The following is an 11,288-nucleotide window of genomic DNA, read 5'->3' as shown; positions in this document are numbered from 1 at the left end:
CCCAGGAGAGGTCAAGACTCAAGCATGTGAGCTGGAAACCAGGACTGCAGGTGCCAAACCGGTCCCTGCCCGTGAAGACAGGCTGTATTGACTTTGGCAGCCCCACCCTAGCCTCCTCCCACCCCAGAAGGGCTTGAAACTGACACTGGGCCATGAAGGGGGCTGGAGATGTTCCCAACCCAGTCCTGCTCAGGCTGGCCGTGGCTGGCTGCTACCCTGGCAGAGGGAGCCAGAGGGTGTGTATGGGGGAGGGAGGGAGGTTCCCTTGGGAGGCAACTGGTGGAGTCCAGGGCTGGGGGCCATCAGGAATGTGTGAGTGGCCTCTGGATCTCAGACTGAGGACCCAGACAGACTAGGCAGTAGATGAGAACAGATGAGTTTGGGGGACATCAGCTGTTCTCTTTATGGTGTAACTATGATTTCTTTTTTTTTTTCTTTTTTTGTGAGACAGAGTCTTGTACTGTTGCCCGGGCTGGAGTGCAGTGGTGTGATCTCAGCTCACTGCAACCTCCGCCCCCTGGGTTCAAGCGATTCTCCTGCCTCAGTCTCCCGAGTAGCTGGGACTACAAGCACGCGCCACCATGCCCAGCGAATTTTTTTATTTTTTAGTAGAGACGGAGTTTTACAATTTTGGCCAGGCTGGTCCCTATGATTTCATATGAGCTGAAATCTACATATGTACTAGTCATCACAACACATCATTTTATTGATAAACTGAGGCATGGGGAGCATCGATGACTGATCAGACAAATGGGTTGGAATCCAGTCTGTGGCTTCAAGGCGAACTCTGCTGTGCCCCTTGGCAGCATCCTCCTGGGCTACTCAGGCATCTCATTCCTGCAGATGGCAAGAGGGGAGCTCAGATCACTCCTGTCTTGTCGAAGGGAGGAGGCGATAGCCTGAAACAGATCTGGGAAGAGGAGAGAGAATGAAAAGCATGAGAAATGAAGAAGAGGGAGGGCAGTCAGTCCAGAGAAATAGGCAGAGACAGAGACAGGGAGGAAAAGATGAGAGGAGGAGATGAAGAATATGTGTGTGTGTGCATGTGTGTGTAAAACTATTACCAGCTTTCCAAATTTGATAAGTCATGTTCATTTCTATTGCCCCTTTTCAGAAAGAGATGGGAACAAGTGAAAGGGGACCTAAGAGGGCTAGTGAGGGACACAGGGAGAGCACAGCAGAGGGAAAGAGGCAGCTAGGAAGACACGACAGAGGGGTAGAAGAGGTGGGGGAGATAGGCTGAGACATCTGCCTTCTCCTCTGGGCCAGCTCCCACCAGCTTGTCACCATGGTGATGGCTGCCCAAGGACTTTGTCCAGCTTCTGCTGCCCATGGGAAGTTATCTGGCCAGGATTTTGCTTTGCTGCAGGCTGACAGATGAGGGCAGAGGTAAGCAGGGAGTTTAATGGGTCAGAGATACTAAGGGAGGAATCAGTGGGACAGGGTCATATGGGTGCCCTGGGCTCTGAGCAGTCGGATTCGAGGGATGCTCTCCTCAGGAGAGTACTTTCTGTCTGGTGACAGGGGACTTTCTATTTTCCCTAAATGGAGAGAAATAGAATGCCTGGACCCTACGAGAAGGTAAGAGCCACATTCCTTGAGAAGGCCAATTATGGGGAAGGGAAGGGAGGGGAGGAGAGTGAGACCTGGGCTGGACCCTGAGGTGTCTCAAGTACCAGATCCTGACCTTCATGTCATCTCTCATCTATGCCTCGGCCTCACCAAAGGGACTGAATTATAACCACAGCAAAACATAGCAGCCATTGTACTGAAAACACACTTTGGGCTAGATACTCAGTTAAGTGCCTTATTTTAACTTTATTTCTATTTTTATTTATTTTTAGTTTTATTATTTAGTTAGTTTTTTTGAGATAGGGTCTCACTTTGTTGCCCAGGCTGGACTGCAGTGGTCTCATCATAATTCATTGCCTGCTGGAACTCCTGGGCTCAAATGATCTTCCTACCTTGGCCTCCCAAGGAGCTGGAACCATAGGCATGCACCATGATGCCTAGCTAGTTGTTTCATTTTGTTTTGTTTTTTGTAGAGATGGGATCTCCCTATGTTGCCCAGGCTGGTCTTGAACTCCTGGGCTCAAGCCATCCTCCTGCCTTGGCCTTAATTTCATTTATAAAATTTGTAACACCCTAACAAGCTAGGTATTATGATGCCCATCTTATAAATAAGAAAACTGAGTCCCAGAGAGGTCGAGGTCGAGGTCGAGGTCAAGTAACTGCCTTCTTTTTTTTTTTTTTTTTTTTTTGAGACAGAGTTCGCTCTTGTTGCCCAGGCTGGAGTGCAATGGCACGATCTCGGCTCACCGCAACCTCCACCTCCCGGGTTCAAGCAATTCTCCTGCCTCAGCCTCCCTAATAGCTGGGATTACAGGCATGTGCCACCATGCCCGGCTAATTTTGTATTTTTTAGTAGAGATGGGGTTTCTCCATGTTAGTCAGCCTGGTCTCGAACTCCCGACCTCAGGTGATCCGCCCGCCTTGGCCTCCCAAAGTGCTGGGATTACAGGCATGAGCCACCGCACCCGGCCGAGGTCAAGTAACTTTCTCACATGGTCTAGGATTCCTTTAAAGACTATCAGTCCTGGCTGGGCAAGGTGGCTCACACCTATAATCCCAGCACTTTGGGAGGTGAAGTTGGAATGATGACTTGAGACCAGGAGTTCGAGACTAGCCTAGACAACATAGTGAGTCTCTGTGTCTTAAAAAAAAAAGTTTAAAAATTAGCTGGAGTACCAGGCACGGTGGCTCACACCTGTAATCCCAGCACTTTGGGAGGCCCAGACGGGTGGATCACCTGAGGTCAAAAGTTCAAGACCAGCCTGGCCAGCATGGTGAAACTCTGTCTCTTCTAAAAATACAAAAATTAGCCGGGCGTGGTGGCGCACACCTGTAATCCCAGCTACTCAGGGGGCTGAGGCAGGAGAATTGCTTGTACCCGGGAGGTGGAGTTGCAGTGAGCCGAGATCGTGCCACTGCACTCCAGCCTGGGTGACAGAGCGAGACTCCATCTCAAAAAAAAACCAAAACAACAACAACAAAATAATAATAATAATAAAATTTGTGATCCATGAAAACTCCTTATATGTTCAACTCATCCCTTCAGAGACTATTCCCAGCACCTCTGCCCTCAGCAGGGAAACTGGCTCCCCCGAAGTCCTCACTGTGCAGTCCTAATTAGGGAAAAGGAGTTGGGCTGATGGGGCCAAGGGAAAGCAAAAAGAGACAGCAGATAAGCTGTAAGTCTGCCTTTCTTCATGGTCTAGGACACATAGCCCTCCTGCAATAAATCTGCCTTTTTTTTTTTTTTTTTTTTTGAGACGAAGTCTCACTCCAGTCACTCAGACTGGAGTGCAGTGGCACGATCTTGGCTCACTGCAATCTCTGCCTTCCTGGTTCAAGTGATTCTCCTATCTCAGCCTCCCAAGTAGCTGGGATTACAGGTATGTGCCACCATACCAGGCTAATTTTTTTTTTGAGTTGGAGTCTCGCTTTGTCGCCCAGGCTGGCGTACAGTGGCAAGATCTCGGCTCACTGCAACCTTCACGTCCCAGGTTCCAGTGATTCTCCTGCCTCAGCCTCCCAAGTAGCTGGGATTACAGGCGTGCACCACCACACCCGGCTAATTTTTTATATTTTTGGTAGAGATGGGGTTTCACCATGTTGGCCAGGCTGGTTTCGAACTCCTGACCTCAAGTGATCCACCCACCTCGGCCTCCCAAAGTGCTGGAATTACAGGCATGAGCCACCACGCCTGGCCAGCTTTTTGTATCTTTAGTAGAGACAGGGTTTTGCCATGTTGGCCAGGCTGGTCTCGAACTCCTGGCCTCAAGTGATCTGCCCGCCTCAGCCTCCCAAAGTGCTGGGATTAGAGGCATGAGCCACTGCACCCAGCCAAATCTGCCTTTCTTTACCTACAACTGTCTTAGTAAATTCTCCTTACCACCTGCGCGATACTGGCCTCAAATAGTCACTAGTCACGTGAGACACTCACTTCTCTTCCCAGCAGCATCTCCGGAGGGAGGCTGACTCTCCTCATACTCCAGGCATCTTGGCCCCTGCTATTAGCATCATTTCCAGAGGGTCCTGTAGGGCCCTTTCCCTCCCCTTTGTCTATCTTGACCATCTCTTTGTCATTCTTCTCTACCATTATTCTTTCTGGATTTGGGTGACTCACCATTATGGATTTGGGTGACTCACCATTATTCTTTCTGGATTTGGGGACCTGAAAGGAGTCTCTTTTCTCATCCTGCCATTATTCTGAGGGACTTCATTGTCCATGAAGATAACCATCCAACACCTTAACCTCCTTGTCCCTTGACCTCCACTCTACCTTAGTCGCTTTTCCATGATCACATCCTCTATGTTGTCATCACTAGGAACTTACCTACCACTTAAATCTTAAATTAAGTATTCCATGACCTCTCCACTCACCACAGCTATCTTTCTTTCTCTTTCTAACTTTCTTTCTTTTTTGAGACAGGGTCTTGCTCTGTCACCCAGGCTGAGCTGCAGTGGTGCCATCTCTGCTTACTACAGCCTCAACCTCCTAGGCTCAGGCAATCCTCCTGCCTCAGCCTCCTGAGTAGCTGGGACCACAGATGTGCACCATTATGTCAGCTAATTTTTGTATTTTTTGTTTTTAGAGATGGGGTCTTACCATGTTGCCCAGGCTGTGTCCGTTCTTTCTTCCTTCCTTCCTTTCTTTCTTTCCTTTTTTCACGTAGTCTCGCTTTGTCCCCCAGATTGGAGTGTAGTGGCACAATCCCTGCTTACTGCAATCTCCATCTCCCGGGTTCAAGCGATTCTCCTGCCTCAGCCTCCCGAGTAGCTGGGATTACAGGCATGCACCACCACACCCGGCTAATTTTGTATTTTTAGTAGAGATGGGGTTTCTCCATGTTGGTCAGGCTGGTCTCGAGCTCCCGACCTCCCGACCTCAGGTGATCTGCCTGCCTCAGCCTCCCAAAGTGCTGAGATTACAGGCATGAGCCACCGCGCCCAGCGTGTGTCCTTTATTTCTAATGCATAAGTTTGAGACCTCCAGTCCCACAATGCTTCTGTTTTGTCCCCATCTATCAGGCACTTTCTGCCTTGGTTCCCTCCTAATCCAACTTAGACTGTCATTTCAACCCCTTTCCAGCCCCTTTGCCCCTCATCCCTTTGCTTAGGTTAATGTTCTTAATTGCAAACCATAGAATCCTTTCTATTTTAAGCAAAAGGGGGATTTTTTTTTAAGGGATAAAGATAGCTCCCAGAATTGTTGGGAAGGTCCAACTCACAGAATCTAGGCTGAGCTTTCAGGAAAAAACCCCCAAAGCACATCGCAGAATTAGGCTGCCTCTGTCCCAGGACGACGTGTACTCTCTGCCATAACCTATGCTGGCCAATATGGGTCTGTTAGGAGCTTTTCCTGCCACATTGGGAGTGGATATGGCTTTTACTCTTTACTTAATACTTCTGTATTGCTCTACTTTTAAGAACAAGCATTATTTTTATAATTAAAACTAATTTTAAGCATCTTCACCCATTGTCCACCTCTTTCTCCATCCATTGCTACCAGCGCTACTACTTTGTTTGTTTGTTTGAGACCGAGTCTTGCTCTGTCGCCCAGGCTGGAGTGCAGCGGCACAATCTCGGCTCACTGCAACCTCCGCCTCACGGGTTCAAGTGATTCTCCTGCCTCAGCCTTCTAAACAGCTGGGATTACAGGCACACACAACCACACACAGCTAATATGTGTTTTTTTGTTTGGTTGGTTGGTTGGTTGGTTTTTTTTTTTTTTTGGTTTTAAGGAGTGGAGAATTATTATTTTTTTTGAGACGGAGTCTCGCTCTGTCACCCAGGCTGGAGTGCAGTGGCGCGATCTCGGCTCACTGCAAGCTCCGCCTCCCGGGTTCACGCCATTCTCCTGCCTCAGCCTCCCGAGTAGCTGGGACTACAGGCGCCTGCCACCGCGCCCGGCTAATTTTTTGTATTTTTAGTAGAGACGGGGTTTCACCGTGGTCTCGACCTCCTGACCTCGTCATCTGCCCGCCTCGGCCTCCCAAAGTGCTGGGATTACCGGCGTGAGCCACCGCGCCTGGCTAATTTTTTGTATTTTTAGTAGAGACGGGGTTTCACCGTGGTCTCGATCTCCTGACCTTGTGATCTGCCCGCCTCGGCCTCCCAAAGTGCTGGGATCACAGGCGTGAGCCACCACGCCCGGCCAAGGAGTGGAGAATTTAATAGGCAAGAAAGAGGGAAGAGGTTCCCCCCGTACAGAGACAGAGGAAGGGGGGCTCCAAGCCAAAAGAGGGAACCCCTAATATGTGTATTTTTAGTAGAGACAGGGTTTCACTGTGTTATCCAGGCTGGTCTCGAACTCCTGACCTCAAATGATCCCCCTGCCTTGGCCTCTTAAAGTGCTGAGATTACAGGCATGAGCCACTGTGTCCGGCCCAGTACTACTACTTTCATTCAGACCACTGACACTTCTTGCCCAGAGTACTGTACTAACCTGCTAACTGGTTTTCCTGTCCCTGTAGCCCCTCTAATTTATTCTCCACACTGCAGCAGAGTCATCTTTCTGAAGCATACCTCTGATCTCATCACTCCTACTTAAAACCCTTCAGTGCCTCTCTGTTGTCCTCAGGATAGGCCTAGACAGGGCCCTTCAGGGTCTGACTGCAGGTCTCTCGGCATCGTCCCCCTCCAACCCCACCTGCCATCTCCACTCTACTGTGGCCTTGCTGGGCCACTCTGTGTCTCTGGGCCTTTGCCATCACATTCCTTCTGCTGGGAAAGCTCATTTTCCCTGTCTTTGCCTGATGAATTCCTACCCTTTGCCTAGAGAAGTTTTCACTGGGATGGCACCTCTTCCAGGAAGCATTCCCTGATTACAACCCTCTGATTGGTTGCCCCTCCCAGCTATTTCCACAGAGCTCTCCGCCACTCTGTCTTGCCATTGCCTGTCTCCCCAATCAGACCATAAGCTCCTCGACTGTGAGGATCGTGCCTTGTTCACTGCTTTAGGCCCACCTCATAGAGTCTCATGGGGTTCGATACATGTGAAATGAGTGAATTAATGAATGTTGCCCAAGCTTACATAGCTAAGAAGTGCCAGGCAAACCCAGCTAAGTTGTTTTCCAAAACTAAGTTGTTTTCCTTCATGCCATGCTGCTTCTCTGAATAGGTCAGGACAATCTGGTTCTTAGGATTGTTCTTTAAAAATATCCTGCCAGGCATGGTGGCTCATGCCTGTAATCCCAGCTCTTTGGGAGGCTGAGGCAGGCGGATCACCTGAGGTCAGGAGTTCAAGACCAGCCTGGCCAACATGGTGAAATCCTGTCTCTACTAAAAAATTAGCTGGGTGTGGTGGCGGGCGCCTATAATCCCAGCTACTCAGAGGCTGAGGTAGGAGAATTGCTTGAACCCAGGAGATGGAGGTTGCAGTGAGCTAAGATCGTACCGCTGCACCCCCAGCCTGGGTGACAAAACAAGACTCCGTCTCAAAAAAAAAATCGTTATTGAGTAATAATGATATACAATAAACTGTATGTATTTAGAGTGTACAGTTTGATAAATTTTGACATATGTATGCACCCATGAAACTAACACCACAATAAAAACAGTGAATATGTTTATCACCCCCTAAAAGTTTCCTACAAAATGAAGGAACAATGGATTTTAATGTTACAGAGGACAAAAAGTTCATTGATAGGGTTTCAGAGTCTACATTGCAACTAACCTCTAAGATTTCTATTTCTGCTGGGCGTGGCAGCTCTTGCCTGTAATCCCAGGCTGAGGTGGGAAGATTGCTTAAGACCAGGAGTTCAAGACCAGACTGGGCAACATGGTGAGACCCCATCTCTACAAAAAAAATACAAAAATTAGCCAGGCATGTTGAGCATGCCTGTGGTCCCAGCTACTGGAAGGGCTAAGGTGGGAGGATTGCTTGACCCAGGGAAGCAGAAGTTGCAGTGGGTTGAGATTGTGCTACCACACCCCATCCTGGGTGACAGAGGGTGACCCTGTGTCAAAAAAAAAAAAAAGCTATTAATATACTCCTCACTCTTTAAACTGCAAATCTGTGTGAAGCTGGATTTTATTTATGTACATCAACCAAAACAACATATCACAAAGGATTGAATGCTGAAGAAGGTACAAGAATCCAGCTGTCTTCTATTAAGCCAGATATTAAAGAGATTTGGAAAAATGTAAAACAATGTCATTTTTCTCACTAAGTTTTTCTGCTTTTGGAAAATGTAGTTTTTTAATTTAAAAAAGTTACTTATGTTAATGTATAATGGGTTTCTTACTGTGAATCCCTTCCCTATGCATAGGAAAGTACTTTACTACAGGGGCTATAATTGGTTAAGGTGAGAGATGATCCCAATCCCAGCTCGTCTATTTCAAACTGCCTCACAGAGGTTGCAGTGAGCCAAGATCGTGCCATTGCACTCCAGCCTGGGTGACAGAGTGAGACTCTGTCTCAAAAAACAAACAAACAAACACCCCATACTCCCTCATTCCATCCCATGTGTCTTGTTATCGCCCCCTAACCTTTTTTTTTTGAGACGGAGTCTCGCTCTGTGGCCCAGGCTGGAGTGCAGTAGCACGATCTTGGCTCACTGCAAGCTCCACCTCCCGGGTTCACGCTATTCTCCTGCCTCAGCCTCCCGAGTAGCTGGGACTACAGGTGCCTGCCACCACGCCCAGCTAATTTTTTGTATTTGTAGTAGAGACGGGGTTTCACTGTGTTAGACAGGATGGTCTCAATCTCCTGATCTTGTGATCCGCCCACCTCGGCCTCCCAAAGTGCTGGGATTACAGGCACGAGCCACCGTGCCCGGCCTTACCTTTCTTTTTTTTGATAAGGGTTCTCGCTTGTTGCCCAGGCTGGACTACGATGGTGCCATCATAGCTCACTGCAGCCTCAAACTCCTGGGCTCAGGTGATCCTCCAACCTAACCTCAGCCTCCCGAGTAGCTGGGACCACAAGTGTGGTCCATCACACCCAGCTAATTTTTAAATTTTTTGTAGAGATGAGGGTCTCCCTATGTTGTCCAGGCTAGCCTCAAACTCCTGGACTTAAGTGATCCTCCTGCCTAGGCCTCCTAAAGTGTTGGGATTACAGGGATAAACCACCACTCCTGGCCAGTTTTAATTTCTAATTTGATAAATAGCAATAGATATAACCCACATAAACTGGGGATTTTTGGAGTCTTCAATAATTTTTAAGATTTAAAGGGGCCCTGAGACTAAAAAGTTTGAGAACCGCTGATATACAGACCACAGGTTGAGAGAAGGCCCTTAGGATGGATGACCTGTGTTTGAACTTGGGCTTTGCTCCTTGCTAGTTTGTAGGAGAACTTTGGGCAAGTTTGTAGTCTCTCTGATCCCTAGTTATCTCATCTGTAAAATGGGAATGATTGTAATGGTACTTACTATGAAAGGCTGTTGAAGATTAAGTGAGTTAACATATGGAAACATTTGGGAACAGTGCTGGTACATAGTAAGTGCCCAATAGATGTTATTGTCACCATCGTCATCATCAGCAGCAGCAGCAGCAACAGCAGCCCTGCCTGAAGTGTGAGAAATGTATATAGATGCTGGAGGCCAAGCTGGGGCATGCTGAATGCGAAGGCAAGCCCTACTGAAACCACCCCTGCTGCTATGCCATGTTTGGGCCCAAAGGCTTTGGGTAAAGTAGAGCTGAGAGTCACACTTTCTTCCTTTTTTTTTTTTTTTTTTTTTGAGACAGAGTCTCACTCTATTGCCCAGGCTGGAGTGCAGTGGCGCCATCTCAGCTCACTGCAACCTCCGCCTCCCGGGTTCAAGCGATTCTGTGTCTCAGCCTCCTCAGTAGCTGGGATTACAGGCATCCGACACCACTCCTGGCTAATTTTTGTGTTTTCAGTAGAGACAGGCACCATGTTGGCCAGGCTGGTCTGGAATTCCTGACTTCAGGTGATTTGCCCGCCTGGCCCTCTTAAAGTGCTGGGATTACAGGCGTGAGCCACCTCGCCCAGCCAGAGAGTCACATTTTCAAGCAAACCCAGGTGGTGGAAACTCCATCCTCATTGGCCACCCACTGAACCAACGTTTGGGCAGATGCCAGGCCTTACACTCAGACATCCAGGGCTCCCTTGTAGCCCCTCATGCCCTCAATAAACCTGAACAGTGTGTGGCGGCGGTGGTGGGGCGGCGGCAGTGGCAGATGGGGAACAACCCAAGTGTCAGTAAGGGTTATCCTGCCTTCTTTTTTTTTTTTTGAGGCGGAGTTTTGCTCTTGTTGCCCAGGCTGGAATGCAATGGCACGATCTCAGCTCACCGCAACCTCTGCCTCCTGGGTTCAAGCGATTCTCCTGCCTCAGCCTCCCAAGTAGCTGGGACCACAGGTGCACACAACCACACCCAGCTAATTTTTTATTTTTTTATTTTATTTTATTTTACTTTTGAAGGAAGATGCCAGATGGCAGTTTTTACATTTATTTAAACAGAAAACGTGCACATGAGCTATCTACTCATTTTCTTCGCTGCACAGCCTGGCATTGGGGTTGGTGACTCTGATGGCCAGTTGGGCAGCTCTTTCCACGATGGCTTTGCGGTTCTTGGAGGAAACATTGTGAGCGATCTCGGCACAGTAAGATTTGTTGCACATCAGCAGCACTTCCAGCTCCTTGACGTTGTGGACCAGGAACTTCCGGAAGCCACTGGGCAGCATGTGCTTTGTTTTTTTGTTGCTTCCATAACCAATGTTGGACATCAAGATCTGGCTCTTGAATATTCTACGAACCCTGTTGTCAATGCCTCTGGGTTTCTGCCAGTTACGCTTAATTTTGACATATCGGTCTGACTGGTGCCAGATGAACTTCTTGGTTCTCTTTTTGACGATCTTGGGCTTCACAAGGGGTCTGAGGGTGGCCATGATGCCAAGGAGGAGATGGCTGCCACCTCCGTAGGCAGTGCTGAGGAAGAGAGCGCTAATTTTTTATTTTTAGTAAAGACGAGGTTTTACTATGTTGCCCAGGCTGGTTGGCCTCCCAAAGTGCTGGGATTGCAGACATAACCTGTCACCCAGGCTGGAGTGCAGTGGTGGGATCTCAGCTCACTGCAGCCTCCACCTCCCCAGCTCAAGCAGTCTTCCTGCCTCCTGTCTCTCCCAGCTGACAGCACACCAGCTAATTTTTAGAATAATTTTGAAAGACATGCTGACATTTTTTGGTCTAATTTCCAAATTCTGGATAATTTTTCTTAAGAAGGCACACTAAAATACTCAAGTCAGCGAATTC

The 11,288-nt window shown here is 48.4% G+C and overlaps 1 protein-coding gene across 1 annotated transcript; it reads right to left on the bottom strand.

Moving 5' to 3' along the window:
• Positions 1–10,462: 10,462 nt before the first annotated feature.
• On the bottom strand, positions 10,463–10,951 carry LOC100454845 (large ribosomal subunit protein eL32-like). The gene has a single exon (XM_054523203.2). The coding sequence runs from the start codon at positions 10,922–10,924 to the stop codon at positions 10,517–10,519; it is 408 nt and encodes a 135-aa protein (XP_054379178.1). The 5' UTR covers positions 10,925–10,951; the 3' UTR covers positions 10,463–10,516.
• Positions 10,952–11,288: the final 337 nt, after the last annotated feature.

The sequence above is a fragment of the Pongo abelii genome, chromosome 1 (assembly GCF_028885655.2).
Source record: "Pongo abelii isolate AG06213 chromosome 1, NHGRI_mPonAbe1-v2.0_pri, whole genome shotgun sequence".
NCBI classification, from domain to species: domain Eukaryota; kingdom Metazoa; phylum Chordata; class Mammalia; order Primates; family Hominidae; genus Pongo; species Pongo abelii.
This window is presented reverse-complemented; position numbering and strand designations above follow the sequence as displayed.